Genomic DNA, 16,419 nt, shown 5'->3' on the forward strand with positions numbered 1-16,419 from the left:
AGACAAGGAAGTTCCACGTGGGAGTTACAAGTGAGGTGAAGCAGATAAGGATGTGTTTAAGGTTAGCACAGTTTCTCTCTCTCTCTCTCTCTCTCTCTCTCTCTGTATTTTTTATCTTGCTTGTAGGCCACTACAGCTGAACTTAAATGGTACTGATTTTACAGATAGATGAATATGAAAAATAGCATCAATAATTTTCTATTTTTCTATTAAATACATGGCACTTAAATACATGATGTGAATGTGGCATGGTCTGAAGGTTTTACTGACACACATCGGGGATGATATATGTAACTTGTAAGTATTGAAGCTACTTGGGAGTAATTTGGTCACAAACTCATACTGCTTAAAATCTTTATTCCATACCACATCATCATATGTGATGGTTGTGTGTGAGTGCACACGTGCGTGTGCACCAGGCAAACTGTGACTTAGACCCCTTTTAGTGCTTCTTGAGTGTACCCCATCGGGGACATGCCTGGCTTCCTGTGCCTCACTCTGGGTGGAACCACATAGCCCAACCACTCTTAGATTGGACTCTGGGCTGCACCTTTCTGTTTCCAACCATGTTAACAACACAGGTCCAACTTGGTTTTGACACCTGTAATAGTTTCCCTTTGAGAGTCCGTGATAGCATATGTTTTCAACGACAAAGAAACAGTATCTTCAAAACAAAGCACTATTAATTCATTCCTCAGAGGTACAAACCACTTAGAGCAAAAGGGGAAAAAATACAATAAAAAGCCTAGACACTTTTTTACTTACACCTTTGTATGTTCCCCTAAAGTTTAAACCAAGCCAATTCCAGCTCTGGCAGGGAAAAAACAGATTGCCCCCGCTATAGTTTCTACCTCTGTCTCTGTCAATCGGGTGTCAGCTTTTCTGTACGCAGCCTCTTCAAGCTCACCCAACCTCGCCTCCCTTTTCTAGGATCTTTGGGGATTAGATGTTCTTTGATCCAGGCTTAGCTTTGGAAAGAGTAAATCATTCTAAGCTGGATGGAGCCAGACAGGTAGTTTATTCCCCAGTGATAGCTCAGCCATTGTTTTCTCGTGGATTCTTACACGTGTTATTGTTTTACCTTTCCTGCTTGGTTCCTTAAACAACCCCTTTTGATGTGCCTCCATAGCAAATAACCCATCATAGCCAAACACAGAGAGGCCTTGTGTGATACTCCCTGGGGGTACTCAGGATTGTGAGCCATAGTCACTACTACATACCCTTAGCATCAGTGAGCATTGTCTGTGCCTGCCTGGATTCAGCTCCCAGACTCCACCAGCTACTGGCAACACAAGCACCTCTCCTCCAGGCCCCGCTCTCTCTTTACACGTTAGTGTTGGGCACACTTCACCCCACGAGTCGTCCTAGCATCCCCAGTGTCCAGCCCCTGCTCCAGTGGACGCTTACAGAATTACCAGGTTTGATGTTCCCAAAGGAACAGTGCACCACAGCTTACTAGTTCATAGATTCATAGATTTCAAGGCCAGAAAGGGTCACGGTGATCATCTATTCTGATGACCTGCCCAACACAGGTCATAGAACTATAATTCCTAGTGTTCACATTAGAGCACAGCTTTGCTCAAGACATAACACTTAAATGTCTGTGTAGAGAAGGCAAGTATAAGTTTTTTTTTAACAAAGAACAGAGATTCATCTGATAGCAAACAGAAATATTGAAACGAAATTGAAATATTGAAATATTTATATGTTTTACATATAAAACAGTCGTAACATGCTTTCTATGGCATCAACTTAATTGACAATTATACTCCTGTTTAAAGAAGTTTATCTCACCCAAAGTTCTTCCCAACATTTTCAACCAAGCCTGGTTAAGATCCCTTTTTCATGAAGCAAACACACTGGCAATTTACTTCTTCAGTGAAGGATGCCAGGGCTTCTTTCACTCCCAGATATACCAGAACAGACCTTTAATCTTTACCTGAGAACTCCCCCTCTCCCTCTGTTTACCTCTTCCTGTTCATTTTCTTTTAAAGTGCCCCCAAGCTCTTCATTACTATTTAACTTGATATGCTAATAGACTTCTGTTGTAAGACACATAACCGTTAGCTAGGGAGATAAGTGTTTCTCACCTCCTCTCTGGAGAAGTTTTTCTCGAGGAACGAGGAAAGCTAGCTTTGAGTGACTTGCCTTTAACTACAAGACCTTAAGAACATAATTTCCAATATACCTGCCTATCTTCTTACATGTTATCCACACGTGCAACTCGCAATGATTCTGATGACCAGGATGACACAGGCTTCCATTACAGACTTTACATGACGTTCTTTGGTGGACTAGTAGGTAAACACCAGAAACTGGGGATCTCTGTAACCCTTTTATACTCCTGTCCCTCTTGGCACAGAGAGGTTCCTGCGTCACACCTGCACCATATAAAGAATCAGTAGAGATATTTCCAGTCCATCACATTGTGTATAAAAGCTTACCTCTTATTTGTTATTTTTAATCCATGATTTTAAAGTGCTTTATATCCTCTTTGTAATATATATATATATATATATATATATATATATACATATATATATATATATATATATATATATATATATATATATATACATATATATATATATATTATATAAAAAATATACCCCCCCTACACATTTCTTCCAAGGTGTCTATGAGGTAATAGGACGTGTATCTAAAGGCTGGGAATGGCTGTGCTCTGGAGATGCCTTATGTAGGGATCTGATTTAGAGATTTAGCATGCAGTCATTTTGTAATGGCAGTGATGGTGGTTCTCCTATATAATGAATCCACTTATTTTTTTTAAATGTGTATATAATATTGGGTAGCCAGATCGTGACCTAGACCACACAGAACTCTATATACAAGACTGTTGAATGGTCCTATACAAATGCTCAGGCTGTATACAGGTGAGGTTACCTGACTGGGTCTTCCATCCTACTTTACCAAATAAAGAGATTTCATAGATGTATTCTGTAGTCCAGCAAAAATAATGATGTGGATAGTAAACCTTCACTGAAAACAAATGCTTGTATGTTGCACAACAGTTAGAGATACTTTCAGCAAAAATAACTCTCTCATTCCATTCATATAAAAAGATGTAACAGACTGTAAAATGTGTAGTAGGTGAATGATTTGGAGCTATATCTGCTTGTTGGAATATTGTATATCTGAGATTTCAAAATTATCAGGGTACTGCTCTGGTATAATGATAGTGCACAAAACATCTTGTGGTTTATGTGCCTCGGTTAGAATTTCGATTTTATATTTTGCAGTTTTACCCATGATGATAGATTTACACATTTCTTTTTTCCTGTTAGGATGCTTCAATTGCCCACAGATTCCACATCATGCGAGAAAAACATCCAGAGAAGTTCAACAGTAGGTAAGAACATAAACAATATTTGCATGTGAATAGGTTGTTTTCAAATGGGTAAGATGTATGTTCCATGAGGAGGTAAATTCTGCATTTTCCTTCAATATATTGATTATTATTACAAGACAGAATGTCACTGCATCTTACTTTAAATATCTGGTTCCAGATTATTCCGATTAAAATCAGCGATATCTGGTATCTCAGTTGAAGTGAGCAGCATTATAAATAAAGTGTTCTCACATCCAAAATGATTGACTCTTAAGATTAGCATGATAGAGATGATGCACTGTGGTATCTGAGGATCCCTGAGTTGACACTTTGCCATTAGGAACTGCAGAGCACTTATTAGACAGCTGCAGCTGGGGGTCCTTATCTTTCGTTCCTACATACACACTGGTATGTTGACAGGGGACTCTTCCATATATACTCTTTGTGAGGAAGGGCAACTGAATGCTGTTTTATAAATATATACTTCTTATCATTAAGAAGCTTGGGAAATGTCTAAAATGTGCGAACTGAAACTTTGCGTATATCCATGTGTTCCTTTTTGAGTTTGATATGGACTGTTGTTCCAAAGTTTTTTTGGAAATGTAAAATGTGTTAACATGTACTCTAAATACATCTTTCCTCAATAGACTGCTTACTGAGTAGATAAAATCCATAATTCAATGCTTGTTTGTCTCTCATATTAGGGTAATTTAACAGATCAACAATGATGGGGAATGGCAACATTTCAGAAGTCTTAAGTAACATTTAAAGGCACAAGAGAGGAAAATAAATCAATACAATATATAGGAATATATACTGCACATATTTATTTATATACTTATGAATATATTCTCTCTCTGGGCCAAATTGTGGCATTTACCCACTGACCGGAATTGGGGCCTATGTGGAGCTGCTATGCTCCATAGGGAGATCTTGGAGCAATTGTGCCTCAGGTAAGCAAGCTGCCCTAATGGATGAGAGTTACACAGGCTGCCATTTCTATGGGATAGTGGATATGCTCTCCCTAGTATGGCTGTCCTGCTTTGTGGACCAATACAGAGTGATGTGAGTGGGGCCATTAACCACTGCAGTGTGGCCGAAAACACTGTGCTCACCCAACCACAGGGACTGAGGTTGTCACAAGCCATACACCAGGAGGCTTCTTACACATTCAGTACCCCTCTGCATCTGTGAGGATCTATCATGATCCAGGGTTAGATATATTACAATAAATTCTGCAATAAGCGCCCATGTTATAATACAGTGGTGGGCAAGATGCAGTGCCCATCAGGGTAATCTGGTTGCGGGCCACGAGACATTTTGCTAACAATTGAGCATCCACAGGCATGCCGCCCCCCTCTGCGCAGCTCCCAGTGGCCACGGTTCGCCGTTCCCGGCCAATGGGAGCTGTGGGAAGCGGCAGGCCGCAGGGATGTGCTGGCCACCACTTCCCGCAGCTCCCATTGGCTGGGAACAGTGAACCGTAGCCACTGGGAGCTGCGGGGGGCATGTCTGTGGACGATCAATGTCAGCAAAATGTCTCGCAGCCCGCAATCAGATTACCCTGATCGGCCATAGGTTGCCCACCACTGTTATAATCGCTCCTCTTCATAAAGCTCATATATTTTTCACTCCCAAGAAATATATAATGAAGAGAATACAGTGGTTCATAAAGACATATTGCTGGAGCTATCAGACACTTATCAATGCAGGTTTTCTAGACTCTGAAGGTGAAGCTGGTTTATCCGTGGCCCTTCTGCGTATTTTCAGCAATTGGAAATTTTAATTTATAAAAAGCTCAGCTAATAATATGAGTTTCAGATCAGATTTCATGTCACAATAAATCATATGCCATTAATAACATCTGCTGCAGGCTCACCTTGAAATTCATCTATATTTTAAAGATTCTGATGTTTCTAACATTATCTTAAGGAAATTAATTACAAAAATATATAGTTCCAATCTTTACACCTCTTGTTACTGAGATACTGAAAGAACTTGAAAAGGTAATGATATTTCCAGGGGTTAGAAGAGCTCTCATTCAGATGATATAATATTTATCAAAAATAAATCTAAGTATTAACTGTTAAAAGTTATAATTTGCTAGCATGTTTATAATAGAGAAGTTCTAATGTCAACCCAGTCATTTGTAGATAGCCAGAGTGCTACCTTTAAGTATGATATTTTACACAAAGACAGTACATATCTTTATTCAGATAGTTTCCTGAAGCATTTTGCTACAGGCTTATCATTTTAAAAATATTTGTTTTATTTTGCATACAGGGGGAAAATGACAAACCCTGCTAATGTAATTTTACATACAATTATCTCAGATGTAGTTTGTTCTGTTAACAGCAGTTTGCATATGGTGACATTCCATAATGATGCTGTAAGGTATTATGTGAAAATAAATCCCATTTTAGAACTCCACTGAGCCAGTGGCTATAAACTTTGTAATTTACTAGAAGGTGGCATTTTCAAAAGCATCTCGGTGACTTGGGAGCACAAATCCCAATAAGGTCAAAGGGACTTGTACTCCTAAGCCATTTAGCTTCTTGAAAAAATCTCACCCTGAATTCCTAAATTCTTATCCTGTCTCTGAAAAAAGAATCAAGAATCTCAGGCTTGGAGTTCGCTTAGTAAGTTCTGATGTCTCAGAGACGATGAGCACCAAGAACTCCTGTTAAACTAAGTGAGAGATTAAACATTTCTGTAAGTCAGACCATTGCACTGCAGTTCTACTTTCAGAAATGCCTATGTAACAATCTGTTACACAACTAAGATGGAATTCCTTGCTAAACAGAATCTGATTTTTTGTGTTATACAGAATAGATATAGAATCATAGAAGTGTAGGGCTGGAAGGAACCTCAAGAGGTCATCAAATCCAGCTCCCCTGCACTGAAGCAGGACCAAGTAAATCTAGTCCATATCTGACAGGTGTTTGTGCAACCTGTTCTTAAAAACCTCCAATGATGGGGATTCCACAACCTCTCTTTGAAACCTCTTCTAGAATAGCTGGAATAAGCTCTGAATATCACTTTAGTGACAAAAATAAGTTTTTGTTACTTTAAACAGACAGTACAGGTTGGGGAGTGTGAGCTGGATTCCATCCTCGCTCATGCACCTCAATAAAATTGATAACTAAGATCCACATTGAAGGATAATTCTTCCCTCATTTAATACACCTGTTCAATTCCATTGAAACTAAAACAGGTTGTAGCTGCAACAGTGTAAATTAGGGCAGATTTTGACCTGATTTTTTTTTTTAAATGAACTACTGATGACTCATAAGCTGGAAAGAATCCAACTCGACAGTCTGAACCTAGGTTATATTGGTAGGGCTGGCCATTTTTACTTGTAAACTGAGCAGATGTGATAGGAAAATGAAATCACTGAGATGCAACCACTATGGGACTGCCCCTCCCATGCCAGTTTTATTGTCACTTCTCAGAGGACAACTTTGCTGCCTCAGTTTCACCGTGTATAAAATAGAAATAAAAAATGTTTCTATTTCACTGGATTTGGAGGGATTGTTTAGTGAGTGTTCATAAAATGCTTTCAAAGTAATAGAATGAAGTATTAGGAACTCCTTCCTCTATTCAACATGTGACAGGAGTAGTGATTTTCTTTTTCATACAAAGCTTTAACATTGCTAATTTCTCAAAAGTACAAAAAATAAAGTAGGACTGAGATTTTCAAAGTCACCCAAGGGATTTGGACACCCAATTCCCCCTAAAACCTCAACTTAAATACATAGCAAATAAAGAAATGCACATAACTAAAGAATGTATGCAATAGATATACAGTAATCTTTAAAGTTACTCTTCCGAAAACCTAGAGTTGCGTCCTTTAGTGTGATATTTTTCTTTTCAATGATCAAGTGTGTCCCATGGTCTTACTGATAAGATACATACTGTTACCATTCCACAGACACTTAAGGAGGTAAGTGTTTAAATGCATTCATAACTACTAGAATCTGAGTTGTCATAGTAGCCAAACACCAGTGGATTGAAGTGCTGAGATTACTGCACTTGAGAAAGCATGGTTCAATTCCTAGTGCCTCCTGTTCAGAGCAGGATCAAATTTCTTGATTTCAGTGAGCAAGTGGCTAGTAGTTAACCCTTGCAAACTTGCAGAGGACAGCATTTGAAGTAACACAGTATCACTAAACTGGGATGCTGTTAAAGTAATCTAGTTTGGTCAGAATGCCCCTGCAGGGAGATCTGTGTATACATCATAGACTGGTGCTGAGAAAAATAGATATATGGTTTATGTGAATTGAACCTGCATATGGAGACAAACTAAACGTTTTACTAAAATCATTCAAGTCCATATTAAATAGTCTAAAATAGTATTTGATTAAATTAAGTTTGCTAACATGACTCTTTAGGTGTGTCTACACTGCAAAGGAAAAACCCGCAGCACTGAATCTCAGAATCTGGATCAATTGACTTGGATTTGGGCTGCAGTGCTAAAATTACCAGTGTAGATGTTCCTGCTTGGACTGGAGACTGGACTGTGAAACCCAGTGTAGGGGGAGGCTGGCAGAACCCAAGCTCCAGTGTGAATGGTCACACTGCTATTTTTAGCCCCACAGCCCGAGCCCTGCAAGCCCAAGTCAATTGACCTGAGCCGCTTAGACTTTCTTTGTAGTGTGGACATACCATCTGGCACCAAATAGCGCACAAGATATTTTTGAAGTTCAGCAAACTAAAGTAGAATTTATAGCTTGCATTTACAGTTCTAAGTACATCATTTTAGAGATTTTCAAACACGAGTTTCTCTTCTTGATGTATAGCTGTTTTATGATGAAGAAATCCTAAAACAAAAACAATCTCCTATTCCTAATAACTTGATTAGTGTAAAATACTTGACCTTATATTTTACAAATTTACTTTTATCGTGTTGAATTATGCTTCTATTTTGTGCCAGTATCTATGCACTTAACCTCTAAAGACACTGGTATTAAAAAAAAAAAAACATTAAATACAAATTTACTTTGTGCAAGTGACCTCCAAGAAAATAAGCCCTCTATTAATGAATAATATGCACATAATTGTGATTAGCTTATAACCTGTAAACCATATGACGTGGACTTATTCTGGGAAGAAAGAGAAAGCGGATACTGAAAATAACTGAATTTTTAGCCAGTTCTCCCTCTTCCTCCTGGTCCAGTACTGCAGTATACAAAGGTCAGCACAGCACATCACCTTATCTCACCTTAGATATCCTTTGTAAAAAAAAAAAAAAGTCTCTCACCCCATTAATAATGCTCTATTACACAGGCATCCTGCTGTGAAAGTATGTCCCTCTGCGGGCTCCAGTCCTGCCTGATAGCAAAGATAACGGAACACAGTTGCTGTGCTTGCGGCTTTGAAAGCACTACAACCACTTTAGGAACTCTCTTCTTCTCCCTGTTTTGGCTATGGCTGGATGAGAAGATTCTGTCAGAAGGCACCAGCCCAATGCAGAGAGCGGGTTGCAGACATCTACGACCTGTCTCATTGATCCTGCCTGATTACTTTTTTCACAAAAGGATAAGACTCCATGGAACTACACCTCTGAACTCAGGCTCATAATTGCTAATGTAATAGCAATCCTCAACAAAAGCAGAGCAAGAGAATCTGTTTTCTGACACAGAACCGGAAATGTTTATATACAATCAAAAGCTGGCTTGTATTGGCCCACCTTGGCCCAGTTGGCTTCTGGTTATAACATGAATTTAGGCCAGGGAGGAGGGGCAGCCCCCTTGCATCTGACCTCAAATGCAGGAATGCCCTCCTCCCCCGAACAAATACTTTTGGTGCACTCACATGCTATGCAAGCACTGGCCTAGGACAAAGACAATGTGGGTATCCTGGTGCCATCCAGACTATATTTCAGGTCTACTGGCTTCCATTGGGAATTTATTGAGTAATTATTCATGTTTCTTCACCTTAAAGAACATCATCATTAGCACAGATAACATTTCTAAAACATTAGACCAAGATCTGATGTTCACAATGACTAAGATGAGGTTTTCTCAGATAGTCACCAGACTGAGTCACAAAGCTGGATACAGTTTATGCTGCTTGGGTCAGAACATCAATGGTATAGCAAATGTGCTTGTAATTTTTTAACCATCAAGTTCTCTGATCAGACAACAAGGCCATCCCTTACTACCAAGGGCCTTCTTTCTCTCACATCATGGAGGTGAAAACTGTGCTGTTCCACTAGGGACTTTCTGCAGAATCCATATGCAACCTATATCTGGTTCATTATGCAGCTGCCCAACTTCTAAAGGGCATAATTATCTAAGCATATGTCACCAATGTTCTGCACCTTTTAGTGGCTATCTATCAAACATTTGGGTCTACGGGGTGGTGCAGGGGAATCCACTCTCTGGCCAAGCATGGCACAGCCCCTGGGCTCACATAGCCCAGTAAGGCTGTCAGTCTATACCTGGTGTTCAGTAGTCTGAAAAACCCTTTCTCTACCCCCAAGTCCATCGGAATATTGGTAGGGGAACCCAGGCCCACCCATTCCACTGGGTTCCAGCTCAGGGCCCTGGAGTTAAGTAAGCAGGGTCAGCGTTCTTCAACTCTGACAGTGCCCTGAGCTTCTTCCTACCTTCCCCTGGGTCTCTGCAGCCTCTCCAGCCTATTGATCAGTTCATCCCCTCTTGAGCTGTTGCCTCTGGGCAGCTCTTTAGTAGCTTACTGGCAGGAGCCCCTTTCTCCAGCCTGCTCACTCCTTTGCTTCCCATCGCTTTGATCCTCCCAGCTGCTGCGGGGCTTCCAATCAGCAGTGCTGGCAATGCCTATATTAACACTTTGGTTGCTGGGCCAGTGTGGGGTACATACACCCCATGACAGGGCCATCTCAAAATTCTGTTCTTTGTCTTGGAAGTTCTAATGGGCTAATGACGAGCTACTTAAAAGACAACCTCTCACTGTTAAACACAGCTGCTGCAGAGGGTATCTGGGAGGCTGAAATTGATGGAACTTGTGGTCAAACTTGTGGGGGCTGCTGGCAGCATACTGTGGGAGGAAATTCACCCACATAGAGGGCCAGCACAAGTCTTTTGCTCTACCTAAGACTTCAAAATATGGCTTCACAGATGACCTGTACCTGCTGATAGTGGGGATCACAATTTAAAGGTTCGGCTGCCTCGGAACAGCTCAAATCAGACCTCTCCCCAAGCTGGTCTCCCCCCTTACCCTCAGTCTTTCCTCCTGGAAAGCAGCAGCCCCTCCCTACAGCTCCCAGCTGTTGCTCCTGTTTCTCCCTATGTGGTACAGCTTGTTGGCTCCGGCATGCAGGGAGGTGGCCCAGCCACACCATGTGACCAAGAGAGGCCAGCAAACCCTGGCAGAAATCTGGGGAGCATGATGGCATGAGCCCCCTCTGCCTCTCCCCCCGCATCACTTCTGTATGACTTAGATGGGAATTAAGCAGTATGTACTCGGTATGCTGACCCTCAGCACAGGAGTGGATTTCATACTCTCATTGTAGTGTTCTCAGCTTTGAATTCACTACTGCTGGAGATCAGGGTGAGCTAGGGTTTTCCACTTTTATAATGCAATGTAAGACTCATCTCTTTCACCTAAGACATTGGTTCTGAAGTTTCTCCAGCTGTGTGCTCTAGAAAATTGTGTGCTGTTAATTGTGAGAGGGGATAGGAGGTTTTTTTTCTTGAGGGAATTGATATATTTTTAATATATAATGGCATCCAGTTTATTAGAAGAATAGTTGTCTTAGAAACATGTATAAAATAATAACTATGAAATTAAGAGAGATAAAGTCTCAGGCTGTATGAGCTATCTAGCATCTCAGTATTATTTAGCAAGCTATGATACTGAACTGTAGAAAATGGCCCAGCACACACTCTACAAGTAAGAAACTGTTGATTCATAACAGATCTATCCATGTGCTATAGGCCAAGGTCAATAAAATCTAATTCTCTTCAAATGATGTCAAGCTGGCAACTTATTTTATCGAAGAAGATATTTCATTATTCAGAGTAGGTCATGAACCTATTTTTATGGATTTTGAAATACCAATTGGATATTTGGTACATTCTTTAATTAATTAAAACCACTGCCTCTTATTGCATAGTAGTTTTAAGGCTAATCTCAGTTATTAAATGAAGATCAGCATATGGGAACTATATCTATGAATTTTTCATTTATAATCTGGTCATTTGGAATGAGAAGTAATAAAACAGAAAATGATACCCAAAGCTCTCACATAACATATGAGAGTGTGTACCACAACCAGAAGGCTTTAATTTGACATTTGTTGCCTGCTGATAAAACATATTTGTAGTTTTTTGTTTGAATTAATAAAATGATTTTGCCCAGCTTTCAAGTGTCTACTTTGAATCAAATATACCAACATTGTGCTAACAATTCTTGGTAAAATATCTTTTTAGTGGAGGGGGAGTGGGCTGTTGATTTTGTACAGGGAGAGAAATAGAACATCTGAGTCGATGAATAGTGTAGCGGAGGTACAAAACTGGTTCTGAAGCTAGTTTGGCAGATATGCAAAATAAAGTCTGCATCCCTATGATAAGATGAGAGTGGTTATGTCTTGGAAGAAATGTTTATATCCGTTCCTGAGCTGCATAAAGAGGTGAATAGCAGCCATTTCTGATATATATTTCCAAACAAAACAAAAAAAGCCCAAACAGCCAACTTTCATGTAAAAAACCGGTTAAGATTTCTAAGTGAATACAATAGTCTGACCAATCACAAAGCCTATGCTGTTAAAAGCAAAATGAAGTGAATTGTTAAGGATGTAATAATTTTTACACTTACCATTTAATAAATATTAGTAGCTGAAAGTCCATGCTGTTACATGAGTGTGGCAGTTGGGCCAAGTAATCCACCATCTATGCAGTCTCCCTCAGACAAACAATGAAAGTGTTGCATGCAAATTAGCTGTAGAGTAAGGGTGGTGAATGGTCGAATTACCACTAATATCATAATGATCTAGAGCTCTTGGCATATCATATATATGTGCTTGGCTGTCACACAGGTATAATTTATTAAGTCAAAAATGGCTGAGAACTTAACAATTGGACTGTAACAGACCCTGGATCCCAGTGATGGTTGAGCCTGGGAATATTCTGAACAGAAAGAGCTCTCAACCCTGTTTGTTGCTGTTTCTATGGCTTTTTACTGACTCATCAGACGTTCTAGGCTTCAGAGTGACACACAGACAGGTGACAATCCTGGAATCTTATTCAGATAAACACATTATTCTTAAGTACAAAGAAATGAAAATTTAATCACTACACAGAACCTTAACTCTGATCCATAGATGTTTTATGGATTATTTTTGTTACCTTGATTCCAGTTTCTAAGGCCCTAATTCAGGAAAGCATCCTATTCAGGACAGCTCTTAAGCAGATGCTGGTAATGAGGAGACCACCTGCTGTTGGACTGACATGAGATACAGCCTAAATCCTGGTCTGTGAGCTAGCCCATAAGCAAGACAGCTTTGGATCAGACCCTAGATGCTGAAGAACTGGAAATCTCAGACAACCTGTTTTTACTAAATTTGCAACCCAGTTTTTCAGACTGGAGCGGTATCTATAACTTCACATAACAACCAAAACTTGAGGTGCTGATCCAGCCCTAACCGCTTAACCTTTTAACATTTCTCAATCACTAGTGCTCAGCATGTATGTTTATTCAGATTGCCAGAAAACCAGTCATATTAGCCAGCGTGCCACGATCCTAACTCAATTTCCTGCGGCTCTTGTCTTTGCTAACCATGTGAATGAGACATTCTAGGTTTTTGACATATCCTAAAATTTACTTAAAAAAACAAAACAACTACCCCCACCCCCACCAACCCCTATGTGAATATCTGCCACATTTTTATACAACATTTTCCTTTTTCTTCCTACTTGCATTTGAATGCACTTGCCTTGCTTATGTTGTTTTAGTCCATGTATCACTTTCATGCAAATAACCAGACTTCTTGCTGACTTGATTACAAGTTTATAATTCCACAGCATCAGGACTATTTTTTATATGGCTTTTCAAATTTGATATATGCAAAATGAAAACCATTTCCTATTATATAATGTATAGCAAATAATAATCTGTGAAGGAATTATAAAGTGAATCCTGCAGACTTCCCTCAATCAAAGCTTTTGAAGATTCCAGATAAATTACTTAGATTTAACACATATTCCTCCAATAAATATGCTGTGAAAATATTAACTTTTTCATAAAAATAGAAAACATCTGTACACGCATCTACATACATATATATTGTGATACAGCATGGCCAGAGGGCAGCAGGAGAGTGTTTTTTTTGAAACAGAAAAGAGTTTTATTTGTGTAACACTTACAAAGAATCACCAAAAAGGATAAAGCAAAACTATGCAACAAAACAAAAGCAAACACAAGGTATAACACAGGAGCCTTCAGGAGGGAGAAGTGTTCAGGCTAGCCTGGGCCCAGAGCGGGGGGGCTTCCTCAATACTCGTGGTCTTCCACCCTCCTGAGTTACCTGGTGGCCTAGAGCGGGGGGGCTTCCTCGACACTCATGGTCTTTCACCCCCTCGAGTTACCTAGTGCCACGCCCAGTATCACCGGTTATTCCTCTCCTGAGAGTGCCCGACAAGATGGGCACGTCTGCGGGGTGGGCGGTTTGGGGGTGGGGGTGACGTACACCCACGTGTGATAGGACCCCTCCTAGGTGACAGTAATGATGATATCCACAGCAGCAACAGCTGGGGCTGGGGTCTCTCGCTCTTCCCCTCAATCAAAGGGTCAGACGGAGGGAACCGGACGGGGTCACCGAGCAGCGAACCCCGGACAGCGCCCACCGCTCCTCAAAAGCGTCAAGGGAGTCGGTGGATGCCGCCCAGAGGAACTCCGCCCAGATACGTGAATGTACTGAGGATCGGAAAACGGCCCTACAATCGCAGGACGCTTCATTGGCCAGCATCCCTTCTCTGGTTTTATAGATGGCTGTTTTAGCTAGGGTTAGGAGGAGGTTAACCAAGAGATCCCGCGACTTTGTGGGGCCACAGATGGGGAGTGTGTAAATAAAAAGGTGAGGGGAAAAGTGTAGCCAAAAGCGTAATAAAATATTTGTGAGGAGCCGGAAAAGGGGCTACAGCCTGGCACACTCTAAATATACGTACGCCAGGCTGTAGCCCCTACGTTGCAAAAAGGGCAAGTATCCGGGATGGGGGCGAACTGTGTCAAAAACACGCCCGTGCTCACAGCTCCGTGAAGGAGCCGCCAACTAATGTCCCCGATGGGCCTCGGGACCAAGGTGAAATACAAGCTGGCCCACCGGGGCTGCTCACCCTCCAAAGGTGCAGGAGGTCGCGCCACTTTGTATCGGGGCGGGACACCAGGGTGTGGGCGTGAAGGGTGTGACGCGTGAGTGTGTATAGATATTTCCGTGGCGCGATTTGGAAGCTGACCGGCTGCAGTTCATGCAGCCGGCTCGCAGTCAAAGGGTGAGGGGTTTGTTGGGATCTACGGGGTAGGGACACAATTGAAAGGTCCAGCGGGCCTGGGGTATAGGGTGGGTGGGGTGCGCCCTCGCGCAGGGCTCGGTTGAGATAAGCCCGAGCAGCGGGTGTCAAGGTGGCCTTCACCTCCTGAAGTAAGCGCCGGGGGGTACGAGGTCTGGAGAGCCCCATGCGCCGAGCGAGTGTCACGGGATCCAGCCAGTCTCCCCGGTCGTAGTCCAGGAGGTCTCCAACTCTTGTGAGTTCCGCCAGGACCAAACTCTGGCGCACCGAGCGGGACTCCGCCACCTGCACACAGAGCTGGGGGTTGTGTAGCAGGGGCTCCGCGAGGAGATCTGCTCCCATGGTGCCACCACAGACCTGGCCATTGAAAACAGTTTCCAGGTCCGGAGGAGGTCCTGGTAGAAGACCGGCAGCCCGGAGAGGTCTCGCGGAAAACCTCTCGGACAAAGATAAAAGAGCTGCCGGTCGTATCGGAGCCCTTGGAAACGGCGCAGGAAGGCGTGTGCCAATATGCTCCACGTCGAACTACCTGCACTATAAAGGAGCCTCTGCAGGGCCTGGAGGCAGAAGACACGGACCTGAGTGTGCAGACACTTCAGGCCCTGTCCTCCTTCCTTCAGGGGTAGATGAAGAACCCCAACAGGGGCCCAGTGCATTCCTGACCAAAAGAACTCTAGAATCGATGTCCGGAGGTCGGTCAGGAAACCCAGGGCCGGGACCAGGGTGTTGAGCCGGTACCAGAGCGTGGACAGGACTAGTTGGTTAAGCACCAGTGCTCTCCCTCGGAGGGAGAGACATCGGAGTAGCCCCGTCCATTTCCGGAGCCGCTCTATCACCCCGTCTTCTAAATTTTGCCAGTTCTCCGGCGGAGAAGGGTGCGTGGCAGAAAGGTAAACGCCTAGGTAGAGCAGTGGGCCCGCACTCCACCGGATGGTCTGAAGCGCGGGTGGGAGGGAGCTCACCCGCCGCCAGTCCCCCACCGCCAAGCCAGAGCTCTTGACCCAGTTGACTCGGGCGGAGGAGGCTGCCGAATAGATGGCCTGGCAAGCCTCCACCCGCGCCAAGTCGCCCAGGTCCTGGATCACGAGGAGCATGTCATCGGCGTACACCGACAGGACCAGCCGCAGCTCCGGCTCCCGCAGCACCAACGCCGTCAACCTCCTGTGGAGGAGACAGAGGAAGGGCTTGATTGCCAGAGCGTACAGCTGGCCTGAGAGGGGGCACCCCGCCGTACTCCTCGCCCGAAGCTGACCGGTTTGGTCAGGGTCCAGTTGAGCCTAACCAGACACTCTGCGGAAGCATACAGCACCTGGAGAAAACTCACAAACTGAGGTCCGAATCCAAATGCCTGCAGAGTGCCCAGGAGGTACCCATGGTCCACTCTATCGAACGCCTTCTCCTGATCAAGAGACAGGAGGGCGAATGACAGACCATCTCTACGGCCCGAGTTCCAAAAGATCTCAGACTAGAAATAGGTTGTCAAAAATGCTGCGACCCGGAACAGTATAGGTCTGGTCTGGGTGGATCACGTCCACCATCGCGGACCCTAGCCACAGCGAGATTGCTTTCGCTACGATTTTG

General features: G+C 42.8%; 1 protein-coding gene across 10 annotated transcripts in view; it reads left to right on the forward strand.

Annotated features, from left to right (window-relative positions):
- Positions 1–16,419, forward strand: part of DGKB (diacylglycerol kinase beta) — a 521,988-nt gene that overhangs the window by 341,912 nt on the left and 163,657 nt on the right. For all 10 annotated transcript variants that reach the window (XM_048838274.2, XM_048838272.2, XM_075125825.1 and 7 more), the window contains one exon: positions 3,306–3,370. In XM_048838274.2, the coding sequence (XP_048694231.2) occupies positions 3,306–3,370 (65 nt within the window). The remainder of the gene's footprint in view (positions 1–3,305; positions 3,371–16,419) is intronic.

Source organism: Caretta caretta, chromosome 2 (genome assembly GCF_965140235.1).
Source record: "Caretta caretta isolate rCarCar2 chromosome 2, rCarCar1.hap1, whole genome shotgun sequence".
In the NCBI taxonomy this organism is placed as follows: Eukaryota; Metazoa; Chordata; order Testudines; family Cheloniidae; genus Caretta; species Caretta caretta.